The sequence below is a fragment of the Protopterus annectens genome, chromosome 9.part0 (assembly GCF_019279795.1).
Source record: "Protopterus annectens isolate FY-2018-M chromosome 9.part0, PAN1.0, whole genome shotgun sequence".
Lineage (NCBI taxonomy): Eukaryota > Metazoa > Chordata > Ceratodontiformes > Protopteridae > Protopterus > Protopterus annectens.
The window spans coordinates 961584929-961605440 of record NC_056743.1 but is presented as its reverse complement, the minus strand read 5'-3'; the positions used below and the strand labels follow the sequence as shown (position 1 = coordinate 961605440).

The following is a 20512-nucleotide window of genomic DNA, read 5'->3' as shown; positions in this document are numbered from 1 at the left end:
ATATAGTTGCATCTCTCACATGTATTTGTGTTTGTTGGGAGGAGGAGAGGGTTGTCTGTGTACATGAGACAATTATAGCATTGTCTGAAGATACCCAGATTTACCAGCTGAACTGGAGTGGACACCAGAAATCTACCACTCAACATGCTAGAACAGTATAAGGGAGTGCTTTGCCTTTAAGGGAAGTGGATATTCACAGGGGTGGTAGGTGGATGTAGTGCTTACTTAGTACGAGAGTGCTTACTTAGTAGAGAAGTTTTGAGAACAAGTGCTAGGCTTATAATATAGCGAGTAGTCTGATTATACTAAGAGTAGAGCTTCCTTAAGGAAAAATTTGAAGAGCAGACTTGGCGGAGCCAGAAGAAGTTTAGCCTTGTTTAACCGGCACTGTGCTATGCTCACAACCGCGCAAAGCCGTGGAAACGCGAATTTTAAACAGGGAACTTCAAAAAAGCTAGAAATGGTCCAAAACAACCAATTACTACAGCTCTTGTGCTGAGGTCACTTCCTACAGGGGCAGGTAGGCTGCTCACGCCTCCCCACTCCCACTGGTGAGCAAAGAAACTTCCTTCTATCCAAGTATGGTAATGGACAACACAGGAACTACACCACAGCCCAGAATACAGCAATGCCTGTAAACTGGTCTAAACTAGTCAAGGAGAGCCGGGAAAACAAGGATTATTTTTTTTTTTTTGTTTTTAGATAGAAACACACAGAAAATGCAGAGACAGTAATAAATCAGTTACACAGGCTAGCACACTTTAGTGGGCAGCCTCAACAGTTAAATTAAACAAACAAACAAACTTTCGATCAAATTTGACTAAAATGTAACTTTAAGTGCAGATATTAAAATAATGCAGCAAACAGCTAAAAACAGTTTAAGCTTGTTTAGGGTAAGCTAGAGAAGCTATTTCAAGTAAAAAAACAGCAAAGATACTTAAATCCAGAAATTAGTCGCTTTTCTGAGTTCTCTGTAGCTAGGACCACTCTGCAGGACCACAAGGAGCTTGTCTGAGTAGTATAGCCAGAAAAAAACGCCCAGAGGCGGATTTTAAACAGGGAACTTCAAAAGAGCTAGAAAGGGTCCAAAACAACCAATTACTACAGCTCTTGTGCTGAGGTCACTTCCTACAGGGACAGGTAGGCTGCTCAAGGCTCCCCACTCCCACTGGTGAGCAAAGAAACTTCCTTCTACCAAAGTAAGGTAATGGACAACACAGGAACTACACCACAGCCCATAATACAGCAATGCCTGTAAACTTGTCTAAACTAGTCGAGGAGAAGCGTAAAAACAAGGATTTTTTTTTGTTTTGTTTTTTTAGATAGAAACACACAGAAAATGCAGAGACAGTAATAAATCAGTTACACAGGCTAGCACACTTTAGTGGGCAGCCTCAACAGTTAAATTAAACAAACAAACAAACTTTCGATCAAATTTGACTAAAATGTAACTTTAAGTGCAGATATTAAAATAATGCAGCAAACAGCTAAAAAAACAGTTTAAGCTTGTTTAGGGTAAGCTAGAGAAGCTATTTCAAGTAAAAAAAAACAGCAAAGATACTTAAATCCAGAAATTAGTCGCTTTTCTGAGTTCTCTGTAGCTAGGACCACTCTGCAGGACCACAAGGAGCTTGTCTGAGTAGTATAGCCAGAAAAAAACGCCTAGAGGCGGATTTTAAACAGGGAACTTCAAAAGAGCTACAAATGGTCCAAAACAACCAATTACTACAGCTCTTGTGCTGAGGTCACTTCCTACAGGGACAGGTAGGCTGCTCAAGGCTCCCCACTCCCACTGGTGAGCAAAGAAACTTCCTTCTACCAAAGTAAGGTAATGGACAACACAGGAACTACACCACAGCCCAGAATACAGCAATGCCTGTAAACTGGTCTAAACTAGTCGAGGAGAGGCGGGAAAACAAGGATTATTTTTTGTTTTTTGTTTTTAGATAGAAACACACAGAAAATGCAGAGACAGTAATAAATCAGTTACACAGGCTAGCACACTTTAGTGGGCAGCCTCAACAGTTAAATTAAACAAACAAACAAACTTTCAATCAAATTTGACTAAAATGTAACTTTAAGTGCAGATATTAAAATAATGCAGCAAACAGCTAAAAAACAGTTTAAGCTTGTTTAAGGTAGGCTAGAGAAGCTATTTCAAGTAAAAAAAGAGCAAAGATACTTAAATCCAGAAAGTAGTTGCTTTTCTGAGTTCTCTGTAGCTAGGACCACTCTGCAGGACCACGAGGAGCTTGTCTGAGTAGTATAGCCAGAAAAAAACACCCATCTCGCCTTCATTCTTGCTGTTTGGGACAGTGTCCCTAGCACATAAAATCCCGGGTGGCTCATTGAAACAGACTCTTCAGGACAGTAGAACCGAAGGAAGCTCTGCTCCGGGAGACCATATCCACCTTGTAATGAGAGATAAAAGTATGAGGGTTTGCCCAAGTGGCAGCTGCACAGATTGAGTATATGGGCAACCTAGACTGAAAGGCTACAGAGGTGGCTAATGCTCTAGTTGAATGACCTTTTGGTTTAGCTGGTAGCTCTTTATTTCATAACGGATAAATAAAAGCAATAGTATCAGATAACCATCTGGATAATGTCACCTTAGAAACTGGAAGGCCTTGTTTGTTGAAAGCATAAGAAAGAAATAACTGGTCTGACTTTCTTAGTTCCTTAGTTCTATGGAGGTAAAAACGCAATTGTCAGTGCACATCCAGTTGGTGGAGCTTGTATTCTGCCTTGTTGCTGTGATTGGGAAAGAAAACTGGGAGATCTATGGATTGATTTAAATTGTTCTCTGAGCAGACTTTAGTAATAAAGTATGGATTGGTCCTCAGAGAAACTCTGTCCTTGTGAAACACCAGGTAAGGAGGACAAACACATAGTGCTTGAAGTTCTGAGACACGTCTAGCTGAAGTGATAGCAACCAGAAAAAGTGTCTTCCAAGAAAGAAATTTTAAGGAACATGATGCTGCCAGTTCAAAGGGAGGCAAAATTAAGGAAGCTAAAACTAAACTGAGATCCCAAGGAGGAGGAGGATCTCTAACTGGGGGTCTAAGAAGAGATGTTCCTCTCATAAAGGCCTTGCAGAGCTTATGAGACATTATGCTAGAATTAAACATACCTACATGAAAATTAGAAATGGCAGCTAGCTGTACTCTAATGGCAGCGGAAGCCGCACCAGACTGAAAAAGCTGTGCTAGAAATTCAAGAATTTCATGGACTGGGGCCGAGAAAGGATCCAAATTTCTAGATTCTTCCCAGTAAGAAAACCATTTCCATTTACTAGCATACGTTTTCCTCGTAGCAGACTTATGTGAGGAAACAATAATATCACGGACTGCTGGGGAGATATTGGAAAGCCTGGCTAAGGTTGGAAGTGGAGTAACCAAGCTGTGAGCTGGAGAGTTTGAAGGGATCGGTGCAACCCGCCTGATTGGTGAATCAGAAGATCTGGAACTGTGTCCAGAATCCATGGTTGATCCAGAAGGTGGAGGTGTAGGAATGGGAACCATATCTGTTGAGGCCAATATGGGGCAATGAGGATCATTTTGCAACCCAACGATTTTGCTTTCTGTATGAGTCTTGGAATTAGGGGAAAAGGGGGAAAAGCATAAAGGAGTCCCTGAAGCCAATCGTGGACTAGAGCATCTCTGGGTATATGACCTGGAAGAGGAAGTAGGGAGAAGTAGCTGCTGCATTTGTTGTTGAGAGGAGTGGCAAATAGGTCGCAGCAAGGCTGTCCCCATTTGCGGAAGATAAGATCCGCAACTTCCTGATTCAGAGACCACTCGTGAGGCATGAGGATAGCTCTGCTGAGCCTGTCCGCTATGACGTTGGATTTCCCAGGGATGTGCCTTGCTATCAGAAAATGTTGGGAGGAAATCGCCCATTGCCACAGTCTGAGTGCTTCTCGACACAAGGAGTAAGACCTGGTCCCGCCCTGCTTGTTGATGTACCACACCACTGACATGTTGTCCATTTGGATTGCAATGGTCCCGGAATGAAGAGAGTCTTGAAGGGCTTGCAACGCTAGGAGAACCGCACTCATTACTAGGACATTGATATGCAGATGGTACTCGTGAGGTTGCAAAGTGCCTTGGACTGTCCTGCCTAGATAATGCCCCCCCCACCCTATCAGGGAGGCATCCGTGGTCACTGTGGCTACCAGAGGGGGTTGTATGAAAGGTCTGCCCTGAATTACTAGTGGGGAGACCATCCACCAAGAAAGGTGCCTTGTGCATGTTTCTGTGATCAGGATCATGTGGGACATGGGTAGTTCCTGGAAAGACCACTGCGTGAAAAGAAGCCACTGAAGGATTCTCATATGGAAACGCGCTAATGGGACAAGAAGAACGGCAGCTGCCATGGAGCCTAGAGCTTGAAGGACATGTCTGACTTGAACCCTTTTGCTCTGCATTAGAATTAACACTTGTTGACGAATAGTGGAAACTCTTTCCTGTGGTAATCTTGCAAACATTTCTTTTGTGTTTAATTCTGCTCCTATGTATGTGATAGACTGACATGGCAACAAGGCAGATTTTTCGAAATTTACTGTAATGCCTAGTTGAGTGCATGATGTGATTGTATAATCCCATGCTTCTAAGAGTTGACGCCTGGTGGTAGCATTCAGGAGCCAGTCGTCTAGATAGGGGAAACACCTGGAATCCTTGACACCTCAGGTGAGGCGTGACTACTGCTATACACATGGTGAACACCCTGGGGGCTGAGGTGAGACCAAAGGGCAGAGCTCTGAACTGGTAATGACTGGCCCCCACCCGGAAGCGAAGAAATCTCTTGGAGTGTCTGCCCATCTTGATATGGTAGTACGCGTCCTGAAGATCTATCGAGCACATCCAATTGTCCTGACCCAGAAAAGGGAAAATGGACTGCAGTGTCACCATCTGGAACTATTCTTTTTGTACAGATTTGTTCAATCTGCTGAGATCCAGTATTGGTCTCCAGTCCACTGTCTTTTTTGGTACTAAAAAGAATCTTGAGTAAGTTCTGGATCCTAGTTGGTCTGTGGGGACTTCTTGAATGGCTTTTTTTTTCTAGCAGTCTTGAAACATCTGTGACTGCTTGATCTCTTAAGATTGGGTGGGACATCTGGGAAAGGCTTTTTTGATTCTATGGGGGATTGATGGAAGGGAATTTTGTAACCTCCAGATATGATGGATAGTACCCATCTGTCTCTTGTTATATTTTGCCAGGCTTTTGGGTACAGCAAAAGTATTCCCCCGAATGCCTCCAGAGGTGAGCAGTCGGACAACCCTTCAGGGATGCTGGAAGGGTTTGGCAGAGAAGGTTTCTCTGTCACCCTGGTTTTGCGGACCCCCTCTGCCACGAGGGTGGCGTCTGTTGTTGTTGTTGTTGTTCCCCCCCTGCCCCTGGGGGAAAAATCACCACGTGTGTCAGGCAAAGGTCCCTAGGATTTTCGGAACCACATCTTTCCGCTCTTCTGACCCTTGGGATAAGGTCTGGAAGGAGTGGAAAAACAGACTCCCACGGCAGAGAGAGCCTTGCCTTCCTGCTCACACCTGGTCAACATGTCTTTCACCTGAGGCCCAAAGAGAAAGGAGACATCAAAGGGAGTACTGGTGAAGGACGCTCGACAGGGTTCTGCAAACTGACACAGCCGCATCCAAGCATGTCTCCTGAGAGCTACACCTGTCTCTGCAGCTCTGCTCACTCCATCAGCTGCATAGGAAATCAGCTTCATGGAGGAGGTGACTATGGAATTAAGAGTCGCAAGCTGAGAAGCTACTTTGGCTGGTGCTCCCTCAGCTGTAGGATCTTGAAGGGTATCTCCAAGCTCTTTCAGGAGATCCCTTTGAAGACGTGTAAAATGGCATAGATAGTTCAGGGACCTCATTGAAAAGGTCGCTGAAGCAAACATTAGTTTTCCATATCTGCCCATCGTCCGAGACTCTTTGTTCAGAGGATGAACAGATGAAGAGGTTTCTGCTAACTCCTTTTTGGTGGCTGCTGCTACCACCATGGCATCAAAGGGCACACCTTTGGAGAGGAATTGCTTGTCCTGGGGGGCTGTAATAAATTTGTTTGGTCTCCTCAGAGTAGGTTGTACAGAACCTGGAGCTGACCAAGCCTTTCGAGCCACTATAGACATGAGTGGATCGAAAGGAGGAGATACCCAGGAAGTGGAAGGTCGGGAACCGAATGCATCCAGGTATACAGACAAGTCCTCGGTAGGGCCTAGGAAAGTCCAGTCCCTCCTCTGTCTAAGCATTTCAAGGATGTCCAAGAAAGAAACATCTTCAGAGGGGGACCTTGGGGACCCTTCCGATTCATCCATGTCTGTATCTGAAGTGACAGACTCAGAGGAGTCTATGTGTTCCTCTTGCACTTCTTCTTCCGGGGAGGCTCCTCCGAGTGATCAGGGGAGGCTTCGGAAGAAGAGGGATCACCCAATGGGGTGTCCTGGGGCATAGGTTCCCTACACTTGGGGTCTGGAGGAGGAGTAGAGGTTGGAACAGACACCACGGGGGGGAGGAGGTGATGGAGCTGGCAGTGGAACTGTTTTGGGGGACAGCACACTCCACATGACCTCGAAGGTGTCCCTACCTCTAGGCAGAGAAAGCTCCGGCTCTGAAGAAACAGAAGTCTTTCTCCGTGTCGAGGGTGATGGCTCTGAGGCCGATGTTGGAGCCGAGCTCACCTGTGCCGAAGCTCTGAGGGGGAGAATGGGGTCAGACAAGGGTCCAATACCACGCCCCCCCCCCCAGAGCCGACGAGAGAGCCTCGGTGCCCAGATCCCTCGATAGAAGGAATGATCGAGGTAATCGGAGCCGATGTTGGAACCGAAGGAGAGATGATGATTGGCGCCGACGGTTCTACTACCTGCGGATCCATGGTCTCCGGCTCCAAGCTAAATGGAGTCGGAGGAGGAACAGAAATAGAGGTGGTTGGAGCCGATACCTGTTGAGGTGGGCTGAACAGAATTTTTGCCAGTGCCTGTGACTTAAGCAACCTACTTACTACTCTCTCCACATCATGATCCGATAATCTAAAGGATTGAGAGGAGTGGGAATAATGATGGCTACGTTCACTCTGTAATAAAGGTGACTGAGGTGCCGAGTGGATGGACTCCAAGGAGGGAGACCTCAGTCTCTTATGGTTCTGTGCCGGCTCCGAAATAGCAGATGGAGCCGACGGAGGAGTTGTCTTATCGGTGCCAGCCAGCACCGACATACTTGGTTGGTCAAGTAAAGGAGTCGGCTCCGAAGGTGGATCCAACGGCTTGACAGACTTAGGGGATTTTGCTGGCTGTGTACTTTTAGCCGGAGAATCCTGAGGCTTCAATAATCCCCGAAGGATTAATTTGTTTTTGCGGTCCTGCAGGACCCTTGGACTAAAAGCGTGACATATAGAACAGGAGTCCTGCAGGTGAACAGCGCCCAAACAACATACACAACTAGTGTGCCCATCTGTCAGAGACATTTTCTGACAGCATGAGTCACACTTTTTGAAGCCAGATACCTTGGTATCTTTAGACATTATAGTAACAACAACCACAACAACTATAATAAAAGTTAAACTACAAAAAACAAGAAACAAACAGACTTTTTTTTTTTTTATATAGTTAAGGAACAGAAAGGAAAGCCTCTAATTTAAACGGCTATCCTAAAGGGGGGGGGGGGGGGAGAACTCTCTAATTTAAATGAGTTCAAGGGAAACAGAAGGCCTGCGAGTTATGGAGCGACGGCCAACAAGCTAAAATACACAAGAAAACGATAAAAGGGATAAAGGAATATTATCTAGACAAAAAATAGACAAACACAAAATTTCAAGAATAAACCACAATATATTGATAAAAAAACTATACTAAGCCTGAGCCAGTAAGGAAGCAACCTCGCAACTGAAGCGGCAAACGAGATCTGGGTAGATGACGCTGGGCATGTTGGGATGAGGGGTAGTCTCGAGCCAGTAAACAGCTCTCGAGCTATAGAAGATGACCGAGTCAGAGCAGAGGATCGTCTCCGAACCCAAACAGCAAGAACGAAGGCGAGATGGACAACTTAACGAACACATTCCATACAATGACTATGAAATGTATAATCTTTTTGTGGAAATATAGAGAAAGTACAAACTAAAAGTATATATTGTGGATAAAGTGACCCTGCCTAGTAAATGCAAAACAATAACAGAATGTGGGGGGAATCTTTCCCAAAACCTAAAGGTTAATTGTTTTCACCAGAAAATTAGTATGATAATTAAGACAGCAAGACTAAGAAACTGCATAGATATCCACCCCACCATCACCTGCCCTGCAATACAGTCAGTACCAATACTAGTACGAGGACCAGTATTGTCTATGCTTAATACCCAGACAAATGCCACATATTACCTGTTTCAAAACACTTTTTGAGAGCATTAACTGTGGAAAAGATATGACCTATAAATTTTGTTTTTAGCATAGGTTCAGATTTTCAACTTAAAAGAGGAAATGAGATGTAACTACCATGAAACAACACAGGAGCCTGTATTTCATTCTGTAGAATTCAAATTGATAACCTACAAATAAGCATTGAACAAAGACAATACTGATGATGCTATACTCATTCAACATCAGAAAAATCACTAAAAAAATTGTAATCTGCAGAATTAAACAAAATTCTCACAAAATTGATGTTGACATGAAATAAGCATATACACACCCGCTGTTTGTCTGTGTCAACATATCGTATGCCAAAGTAATCTTTCTCCAGCAAACTGTAGTGATTGCAGACATGGTCTATAAGAAACTGTCCCTTGGTGTCTCTCTGTAAAAACAAAATGAGAAAAAATAAGTATATGCTTACATCCATTTAAAAATATATTTGACAACGTATCTAATATATTTATATGCTTTATTCAGTGTTACTGTCCTATTTCATCATGTCAGAATTCAATCCATTGCATTTAGTAGCTAAGGATCTACTGCACTTCATTTAGTCATTGTTTGGTACATATTAAGACAGGCTCAAACATGAGCAATGTAATTTGCAAATCAAGGTCACCAAGCTATGTTCCATCAAGCCTATAATCTCTTGACTGTGAACACATAACTGTTCATCAACTACTGGATTCTCTATAAAAATGTGGTGGGCCTGTGACTTGGACAGCTATTGGATAGCTATTAAAGTTACAGAGGCCATAACAAAGACAGATAATGACGTGTTTTATTTTTTCTGTGATTGTTGTTTCCACTGTTAACAAAAGTGTCCTTGAAAATCAAAGATAAAGACAACAAATCATCATCATATACTGAAGCAGATTTTGGTCAGTTATCATTTACTCAGCTCAAGGGCAAGTTCAAACCTTACACTACTGCAATATAAACAGCAGTGCATGGATAATGTGTGCACAATGGAAAGACAGTCTTCAGGCATTTTTATTATTTCTTTCTTTATTTATTTATTACTATTTGTTGACTGGGACAATCCGGCTGAGCTTGTAGCCCATTTTCATTAGAAAACCAGGGAGAAGAGCTTCAGTACAATTTTACAGTTTAACACATTATACACTCAGTCTGGTAATGAGCATATTTACTTATTAAGTGAATGCAATAACAATGTGAACACAACTAAAGCATAAGCACCGAGGTGATGCTAACAGTATAAACAGCAGTGCATGGATAATGTGTGCATTACTGGGAAAGCCAGAGTAGCAAAAGGAATGAAGTTAAGTTACAGCCTGAGGGACAAGGAAAATAAACTCTGAAGTTTACTACATGGGTGAACAGAAGTACATAGAGAGAAATAGAGAAGGAAGATATACTAAACAGTAGACAGAAATCAGTTGAAACTGAAATTTAGTCTGATTTTTATGAGGTATCATCTGGGAGAGGTTATTAAGAATAGAGAAGGAAAGAAGCTGATAGGGTTTAGGAGCCAGTGAGATGATTAATTAGTTAGAAATTAGCACAAGTCTGGCAGAAGCAGTTCTATGTATGTTAGGTGAAGACTTTTTTGTAAGAAAAGTTTTAGGTTGCTTGCTTGGGTTGCTTTTGCATGTAAAATTATTGACATAACTCAACAGCGCATGCTACAACCTTTAGAATCCTGTACTATTAATATGTACTCTTACACTGATTAGACAATATCATAAGCCATTATCACTCAAAAAATAACACCAAACCCCAAATCCACTTTCATTCATTGTGAATAATTTTTATGAGGGGCAAACATTCCACACAAACCTTAGCACGGACATAAATAGGACGTGCTGGAGGGATAGATTTATCACTCAGAGACTCCCTATGCTGTGGAATAAAATCCCAGTCCATGTGGGGCAGAGCACCTCGCTGGCTCTGTTCAAGAGAAATCTTGACCTGTGGATGGGAGATCGTAGGTTTACCCCGGGAATCATCTCTGTGTCACTGCTGGACAGAGGCACAACAAACTAATGGGCACAGTATTTTTTCATATAAGGGGTGGCGTAAGCCACAAAAATTTGGGCTAGGCTTATAAATGCCTTAGGGCAGATAGCCTAGTATAAACCTATGAACCCCAACTCTAGGCTTTTTGCCTCTGCACCTCACTACTTAAAATAACTAAATGTAAAGTTGCTATATATTATTAACACTTTATATTACTTCACTGTGAATGATTAAACTTGATCAGCCAGAGGCCCTTGACCTCAGAGAAGATGCCAAACAGAAGCGGCCTGTACTGAGCCATGAGGCACCTCAGTGGTAACCAGCCTTTCTGTTGAGGAAGACTCCCTTATTCTAACTTTCTGAGTCCTCTCTGTAAGCCAGCTAGATATCCAACCCCACTCGGGCATTGACAACACGCTCACTAAATTAGGGATAAACCTATATGTCATCAGCTGGATAGTCGAACTTCGGGATGATTTTTATGCCCTTATTCAATGGATCATTGATAAATAATTACTACTAAACTCCTTTAAAACAAAAATAATGCTCTTTGGCACAAGGCAAAAGCTTACTTTTATCTCCAGGTCTCTCAAAATCCTTGATCATCTTAATAACACTAATGAAAATGTCACTTCATTCAAATGCCTAGGGGTTTGGTTGGACCCCTTCCTAAATTTCCAACTTTACCTGGACTACGCATACAAAAAAAATCAACTCTCTCCTATTCTGAGCTAATAGGATCTCCCTTTTTCTAGCCAAACCCTGCCTAAATGCACATATAAAGGTATTTTACTGGCTCAGCTAGAATACTGCCTTCCACTAATTGCTGCAGCTTCTAAAAGAAATATATCCCCTTCAGTCCATTTCAGCCACTATTTTCCCAAGAAATTAACACCACTGTAAAACCACTGAAAATGCTGACTGGCTACCTGTGAAACAATGCGGACGTTCTCTTTGCCTCTCAACTATTTAAACTTGTGAAGAATGGCACCTTCCCACCACTAGTTTTCAGACTATTCAGAGATGCACCAATATACAACCTCAGACATCTTAACTATTCATGTCCTCTCCTCCAAGCCCCCCCCAAACTAGGTTTCGATACACAGACCATGCTTTCTCAGTCCTTGTTCCCAAACTGTGGGAATCACTCCCTTCTTAAAAGTCATTCCTCTCACCCCATTCTTCGTTCACAAATAAATGCAACTGATATCTCTCTGGTCATATAACTTAACCTCTTCATTCCCTTCTTCTGCCTATATACATTGCTCTGACTTTGTGATTTCTTTCAGCATGCCAACTCTGATGCCACTCTATACAAAATGCATGTATATACTCAGTTTTTTCAGTCACTCTGTATATAATATTATTTATCTATTGCCTTTATACCCTCAAGCCAACTAGGGCATTCACTTTGTATATAATATATGTATATATAACATTTTGTCATCAATTCTCTATTTAATTTCATACATCTAGTGTGTTCTTCCCAGATTGAGACTGAAATGTGTCCAGAGGGATCAATGCTCCACCCCAGTTAACAAATTAAAATAAAATAAATTCCCCCCAAGATACAAATATCCTCCAAGAAGGCTTGACACAAGCCAGTAACTAGTGCCAAAATTATGGCCTAAAACTCAATGCCAAGAAGTGCATCATAGTATCCACCTCTGCCACTCCTGCAAACTACCACATTGATAATACATCCCTGAGAGTAGACTCTGTAGTTGGTGAATTGGGAAATCATGTAGACAGAGATTTGGCATTTGACCACCATGTTACTGTTATAGTGAGGAAATCATTCCATGTTGTACGCCTTATTAAGTAAAGGTATGGTGTCTAAGTCTGAACATGTCATCATCCTGTTGTACTCTTCCCTCATAAGACCAACCATTGAGAACAATATCCCCATTGGTATGTACATCACCAGGCATATACAACAATTGGAGCATCTACAGATGTTTCTCACAAAAAGAATTCATGGGGTACAAAACAACTTTTATGCCGGCCACCTCAAATCATTGTCCTTATATCCAGTTCCTACAGGCTGCTTACAGGCAATCTATGCTTAGTCTACAAAACTTCCTCAGATCCTGCACTGCAAGACACCTAACATCAGAAACACCTGAGCTAGGGACCTCAACCTTGCCAGCAACATAATTAAGACATATTGGACGGACAGGTATTTGTCCCAGAGGCTCCTCCTTCTTCGGAACAGGCTTTCCATCCATGTGATGACGAGTTCTTCCCTACATTTATTTAACCAGAACCTGGATCCACAAATATACCCCTGGTCTGCCACCCTTGTTAAGGCAGAGAAAGCTTGCAACTGTTAGACTATCCCTGCCAAAGAATATACATCTCCCACAAAGCATATGTGAACCAACACCTATCCAGTTTTATTTTGGGTGCTCAGTTAGGCTCAAAATGGACCCTGTGGTGACAGCGAAATATTCTACTATGATACTATGATAGAAACAACAATTTTCTGACCTGTGTGCAACTGGACTTTTTCTTAAGTGAGAAACTCTTTTCCCACAACAGCTTTGTAACAGCTACAAATCTAGACAAACTTCAGGACTGCTTACAAGCAGGCTTTGTTTGAAGGCTATTTGATCTACTAGTAAGACCTCTGCTTCTGGTTTGATCTGCATGTACTGTTCGGTACATCTGTTATTGGAACAATGGCACTGAAATGCAAGCAGAATATCAATAACCTTGTATTTGGTTTCAGCTGAACATGCAGATAACCAAATTGTCTTCAAAGTGTCTATTTCCATCCACTTTCATCAAATGTAAACAACCCTTGTACCCAAACAAGCAATCTTCAAGCAAGGAATCCAAAGGTAGCTTTACTAAGTCCAGCAGCGACAAAATGTTACAGCTGTTTCATACTGGATGATACAGACATGAAATGCAGCCCCTTCTTCATTAGTAAAGAAGCTAAAATACAATGTTTTCTTACTGAAATGATATCTGTTTTCTATAAGCCATCATGGATCCTTACTTATAAGTCAGAACTGACTCCTGTAGTGGCCCTGCGAGTAGACTGTGCCATCCAGAGTTTTCAAGGTAAGGAGGGATTGCCAGCCCTTCCTTCCTTATCAAACATGCATGCACACCCCACACACACACACACACACACACACACACACACACACACACACACACACACACACACGCACACATAGCTACACATAATTTAGAAGTCACCAGTCTGCCTACTGCATGTCTTTAGAATGTAGGAAGAAACTGGTGCACCCAGAGAAAACCCACCTGAACACAGGGAGAACATGCAGACTCCACACAGAAGGCACACCATCTCAGAAGTGAATCAAAGAATCTCTTCCTGTGAAGCAACAGTGCTAACCAGTGCACACATACCTCTCATCTTCTTAGTGCAAGAAGTCTGGACAAAACCAAAAATAATGGGGAGACAAAGGACCAAAAATAGGGACAGATTTTAAATATTGCTCTTGCTAAGTTTAAAGGTTGCTAGAATAACAGGTTTTGCACCAGCATGTATTTTCTGAATGATATAAAGTATTAAACTCGAATGTCTGTCATTATTTAGAAACTTCAGTCCTCAATGATTTGCCAGAAAACCACAAATTTTATGAAGAACAGAGCAAAAATATGGGGTAAAAATCTGGCCTTTCTGCAAAAATCTGGCCAGTTGAGAGGTATGATTGCACCACTTTAATTGCCAGAATACCTACTGATGCCTTTGCTTGCACCCTTAAGGTTTGCCAGTACTCCATTTTCCCTTTTGCTGTATTATATACTTGGGTGTTTTTCTATACACATTTTAGATAGTCATGTGCATTTTCTGTTTGTTTGTTGCCTCCTGGCCCAGGTTATGGCTAAAAGCAGTCCTTGGGCCTGTTAATTTACCCAGTTAACAAAGTTAAAATAAAATAAAATAAATATCTGCTGGCAAAAAGAAGCTAATTATTGTCTAGTTTCAACTGCATACTCCACATTCTAATAAACTGTTTCATGAAGCTACCTCACACAAAAAAGTATGTTTGCAAGTCTAGATTAAAATAGTCTCCTCTGTTAGTAACTGGTGATCAAAGCATTTGTCCTCTTAGTGCAAGACTGACAGTAGTTGAAGCCCCATGAGCCACTACAAGTTATTTCCTTCAATTATTTGAATGCATGAAAAAACAGTTTATCATACTATAGGAGAAAAGAAACCTTGTTTATTAGTTTAATTGCAAGTGAAGGTGTGGAATTTCAGTCAAAAGATGCAGGAAGGGACACACACTACCCTCACTGATATTTAAATGATGGCTCCTCTGGTTGGCTTTATATACAGCAGGGGAGAACAAAACAAGCTTAAGAGAATAGGGGAAAGTTTGAATATTGACAGACACAGAGTTAAACACTAAGGAAAAAATGTACTTGTAACATTTCAACATAATACTAAGATGGGGGGGGTTCCAGCACTGGGGGAAAAAGTGTTTGGTATGGGGCTGGCATTGGTTGGAACATGACCTGGCCATATCAGCTAAGACACCAAACTTCCTTACCACAGCTCTGCCTAAGCAGACTTATTTTGGTCTGTGTTCATATATGTATGACTGACTGGATCACAATTTCCTATGGTAAAACAAGGTATAGAAAACTAAAGTCCCCTGAAATGGAATTTTATATAATTTTATGCTTAAAATGGAACCCTAAAGCTAATAAAGTATATGCATACATGTGTATATACATAAACATATATAGATTTATGCATGTTTACCAACATATGTACAAAGAGGTTAACACATAACATACTCATGTCCTCCATACCCTTATAGCTCATATTTGCTGTGAGAACTGGTTTTAATGTATCTGTTAAATGAGTAAGTGAACTGGGGCCATGGCTACATAATGCAGCTAGAGGTTGTGTGGAAGTAGTATGACCACAAGTTACACTAAGAAAGAGAGGAGTGCTGATTAAAATAAAAAGTAGATGTGCATTGTATGCAGGCAGGCAATTTTTTTGGAGGGTTAGGGACGGAATTTTTGGGTCAAGGAGTTGTTATGGTCAGGTTCAGAAATGGAATTTTCAGGATCAGGAACTCCTTGTAAATTTCAAATCAAAATACTGATAAGAACAAACAGATCAAGGTTTGGAAACCAAGGCTAAGAGGCATGTAGATCCATACAGGGGTTTTTTTTTTTTTTTAATGCTTCTCAGACACACACAGTTTGAGTCTCACTTAGTTTATTTTGACTGATATGCAAGAGAGCTCTTTTGCAGTACAGACACATGAGCTAAGTACAGAAGTCAGGTGAAATATCCAGCATTCCAGAATATTAATAATACTATTCAGGAGGAAAAGACTGTTTCAGCTCATATTATTCAGGAGAATCAGAATATAAAAGAAACTTGATATATTTATCAGTTACTGTACTGTATACAGCATTTTCCAATATAAAAAAAATTCTAAGGACCATTATAGTTTAACAGCACTGTTACTGAAGACATTTTTGATGTTGTTAAACATCTGTATATAATAAAGCATTCTTAACTAAACTACAACATGTACAGAATTCATTTTGAAAAAAAAAAAAAAAGAAACCTATATAAAAAAAAGTCTGGCACCTGTTCAGCCTCAGCTGGGTAATTAACAGATAAAACATTCATTCCAGTCTCATTCTAGTTACTTTCTCATTCCAGTATCCTACAGTCATATTGGATGGAGTGCTGGCACAGTGCATTTAATGCATGTTACAAGTAACCATCATTGTGAATTTGGTCTTTTTTTGGACTCTTTAGCCAAGAATCATGCCACAAGGCCAAGGAAAAATATGCCTCAGTGAGGACAATTTAGTATGTGTTTATCCCCAATTCATGGGGATGGGGGGGGGGACTGGTGTACACTGGAAAAAAAACAATTCAATGTGACTATACAACATGCAAATTATTCTCCACAATCCACCAGTAGAGGGCATTATCAAACCCTGGGCCATGGAGCTGTGAAGAAATTATAAAACACATTCTCCAGAATGTACTTATTTTCACTATGTGGCTTCCTAAACACCTAGACAGACAACCAATACAAACATAACTCACATCCAGCAAAACTGGCATCCCATATTTTCACACAAAATGTTCTTACCCTAAGAAAATGTTTTAATTTATAACAAAGTACTGAAACACTAAGTAAATAAAGTACAGCACTAAGCATATCTGCAAACTTTATATTCTTCAGAAAATATATGTTAATACACACTCATTTATCCTACTAGCTTTCTAAAAGAATGATACCTATGAAAAAGGTGTCCCACTTTTTCTGTCTTTCTCTGTCCCTGATTTCAGTAAATAGGTTGAGATATAAGCAAGCAATGTGAAAAAATTGATGTTTGGACTTGCCACAGGACAAACTGTCTACCTATATGCATCCCATTCCCAAAATGTTAAAATAATGAGGGTAGCATGCTCTTCTGTAGCAGACACCATGGTGGGTTACTACAAATACTAAGTAGGAAAGCAACAATCACATTAGGTTGTCCACCTAAATGCATGCAAAGGGTCTCACTGCAGAAATCATTACAGCAATCTTTGCTTGTTCTCTGACTATCACAGCAGTGAATATTCAGGAATGTCATCTCCAACTAACTAAAAAGAAAAAAAAAAAAAAAAAGAAGAAGAAAGTTATGCAAAACAGTACACATAAGCTGCTCAATAGTAAGTTTTTTTTTTTGTAAACTGTGTAGCTGAAATACTTGATGTCCTTAAGGGATCATTCCATGTGCTTCCATCACAGGAGATTTAAGATACTAAAAGTGTATGTATATATATATATATATATGTATGTATATATATATATAACATACATACATACATATACACACACACACACACACACACATATATATATATAGATATATATAGATATATATATATATATATATATACACACACACACACATATTATATATGTGTACAAACACACACATAAACATACAAGACACACACACACACACATATGAATCAGTGAAAGAGTCCAGGTTCAAAGAAGGTATTTAAATGATCCAGAAAGTACCTACTTCAAACTGTACAGGTGTAAAATTGTGAAAACTATGTGCAAGAGACAGACAGATGGGGGGGCAAGCACACATTTATCATCACTAGATAAAGTAGCGCAGCAACCACTTCTCTTAAGAGCACCTCTTAAATATATATTCAGGATCCAAAGAACTTTTTAGCAAGATATAATTTGAAATTTATTACTGCAGCATTTGTGCATAAAATAAATAGTCATTTCATGATCACATAGCAAGTATACAAACAACATGTCAGATTAGCGATTCTGTTTGATTTATGTTCTCATTGCACTGGCATTTATAAATGAGAACTATAAAAAGGATTTCTAAATTGATATCTCCAAGTATACTTGATAAATGATCATGAAATATCCATTTACAATTATAAATTGCAAATTATATTTTGGAAGATGGTGGAATGAAAGGAAAAGAGGATAATATAAACTTAAGTGGAACAAGAAACTTAGAGTTGTTCAGAGTAAGCTGATAGAGGGTGGATAGGCTGGATAATGATGAAGCTCAGTGGGTGTTGTCGATACATGTTATGTGACTACCCATTATAAACTCATCTCGGTCTGAATTTCACACTCTGGGTTTGTCCCTTTAAGAATCAAAGTATGGTTTATGATGCTGCTGCTACCATTGGGGCAGTGTGAAGAAAGACTTAGAGAAGGTGCCAAGAGAAGCGCAAACTTTGTCTTTCTAGTCCTAGTGTGGTGCTAAAGAGAAATCTGGACAAAGCCTAACAAAATGGGGGGACAAAGGCCCAAAAATAAGGACAGATTTTAAATATTGCTCTTAAAACTTAGAAGGTGGCTGGAGTAACAGTGTTTGTGTTAACACACATTTTCTGAAGGATTTGAAGTCTGAAACTCAAATGTGTGTCATCATTTATTTAGTGATGTCAAACCCCAGATCATCCCAGTGATTTGCTAGAAAACTACAAATTTTAGGAGGAATAGACCAAAAATATGAGGCCAAAATATGGGCATTTTGGGAAACTTTGGACAGTTGAGAGTTATGCTGGTGATCCCTTTCCACACCATCCTATTCCATAAATTTCTTTCCCACACATTCCCTTTAATCCTTGGAGGACTGAACACCAGTGAATTGTACAGCAGCTGCTCTTCTTAACTATGTAGTGCTGTTGGGCAATGTCAGTGTTGGGGGGGGGGGTCAGTATGCACACATAAAACAACATAAAGGAAAATAAGGACAGTGCACAGACAAATCTATACATATTCCATTCAACAACAATTAGTAAGGTGCAAGTGAAGAGCCCTGCTTTTAACATAAGCATGCAGTGCACCTATATCCAATGTGCAAATCAATCAAAGTGATGAAAAGTTTAAGTGGGAAGGGGTGAAATACAGCTAAACTGATAAAAATATATACTGCTATAAGAGCTAGCTTAGATGAAAACATAGAAGCACTGCAAAGCAAAGTTGAGAAAGCTTTAAGGCAAGCATGGGACAGACACTACGATAACATGAATAAACGTAATGGCTAAGTCTCCAGGGTCCATTTACAACATACTGTTTAAGAACATTTAAAGCAGATTGGTAGTCCTAGTGGTCGGTTTTTTTACCAGCTACAAGGCATATGAGATGTATTAGCAGAGGATCAGATTATACTACAGCATTCACTAAGTAACTGTAACCATGGTAACTCTTCCTAAAATCTTTCAAGAAAACCAAAATGTGTGCAGAGCATATAAAATGGTGATAGTGATAAGATAAGCAATGCTTACTGTAAAGTCCTCTGAAAAAACAATGCACTATATATTATCAGCTATTGTCAGAATGTAAATATAGTTATTAAATCTCTTAAAATCAGGCCAATAACACACAGATTCCATCTGTTTTATGTACATATTTACACATGTATGATACATATGCATTCCTGGAATTCTGATGCATCATAAAAAAAAACACGTTAATTTTTCTGACACTGAAAAATACTGGTTGCTATTTATCTAGTGCAGAGCTGGACCAACAGATTAATTGCCAAGCAGCTGTGAAATTAGTAGGTTACTGCACGGTGTAACTTCTCAGGAGAAAGAAGCAGTTACAGACCATGCTATTACCCCTGGGCTACAACACCAACCCACTTACAGTTCACCTTAAAAACAATGCCAAAAGCAATTCTTGCATTAGTTCTAGAAACATCTCTTTGCCTAAAGATAATGGTGTGCATGCAATACCGAACTGAAAGCACATGTTTGAGGGATATATAAATGTTTGCAGATCAATAATAAAGAAGAACTGTGCTTAGCACAACAAGCCTCAACTGTCTTACTGCACAGGATAGACGAATCAAACACTTCCTAAGCAGTACATACTCCATGCAGCTTTGAATGGAACCTTATTCTTTCAAAGTGGGATACATAGACAAAAGGCATTGCAACTAGCCACAGCAATAAAATAATACTATCTCCTAAGCAGCTATTTGTGAGGGGGCTAATCAATGCATGAATGTGCCCTCTTCTTGATTATCCTGTTAATTGGTGGCAATGGGAGTGGAGGGAGGTGAAATCCAGTTATCTTTGTGTTCTGTATAAATGCAAGATGGGAAACTGTGTTCCAATGAAATTAGAGAAATGTGATTTATTCACTGACAAACCGCTGCTATCATGCCATTCACACAGCCTGAGACACATATGTCATTAACTCAACATGATGGATTGGATTCCCACTGCAGTAATTTCCATGTGGAGCTGCCACAGGTTTCTGTTACAGGGCACATGGTTAACCTATCCTCTGTGAAATTAGCACAATGCACTTTTTTACAGCACAATGAAGGGAAAAAAGAAGCTGATACATTTTTTGGTGAACTGTGCTTAGGGCTAAAACTAAAAACAAATTAAATGGAAACTAGCAGTAAATCTGCAGCAACTGTTGGATGGTTCCTTGGAGAGTGTACATGAACAATGTATATCAACCAGACCAATACTTGCACCGATGCAACCATTTTTGTTTAAAATGATCAAACATCTCAAAACTAAAAGTCCGTACCACCCAGTGACATGTGTGGCTGGTACCTAACAACTTGTGTCCCTGCAGAACAGCAAAGGAACCTGTCCAG

The 20512-nt window shown here is 40.5% G+C and overlaps 1 protein-coding gene across 1 annotated transcript in view; it reads right to left on the bottom strand.

Annotated features, from left to right (window-relative positions):
* Positions 1 to 8834, bottom strand: part of FRMD3 (FERM domain containing 3) — a 1518736-nt gene extending 1509902 nt beyond the window's left edge. Inside the window, exon 1 of the mRNA XM_044082188.1 lies at positions 8685 to 8834. Coding sequence (XP_043938123.1) covers positions 8685 to 8834 — 150 coding nt within the window. The remainder of the gene's footprint in view (positions 1 to 8684) is intronic.
* Between the last annotated feature and the right edge of the window lie 11678 nt (positions 8835 to 20512).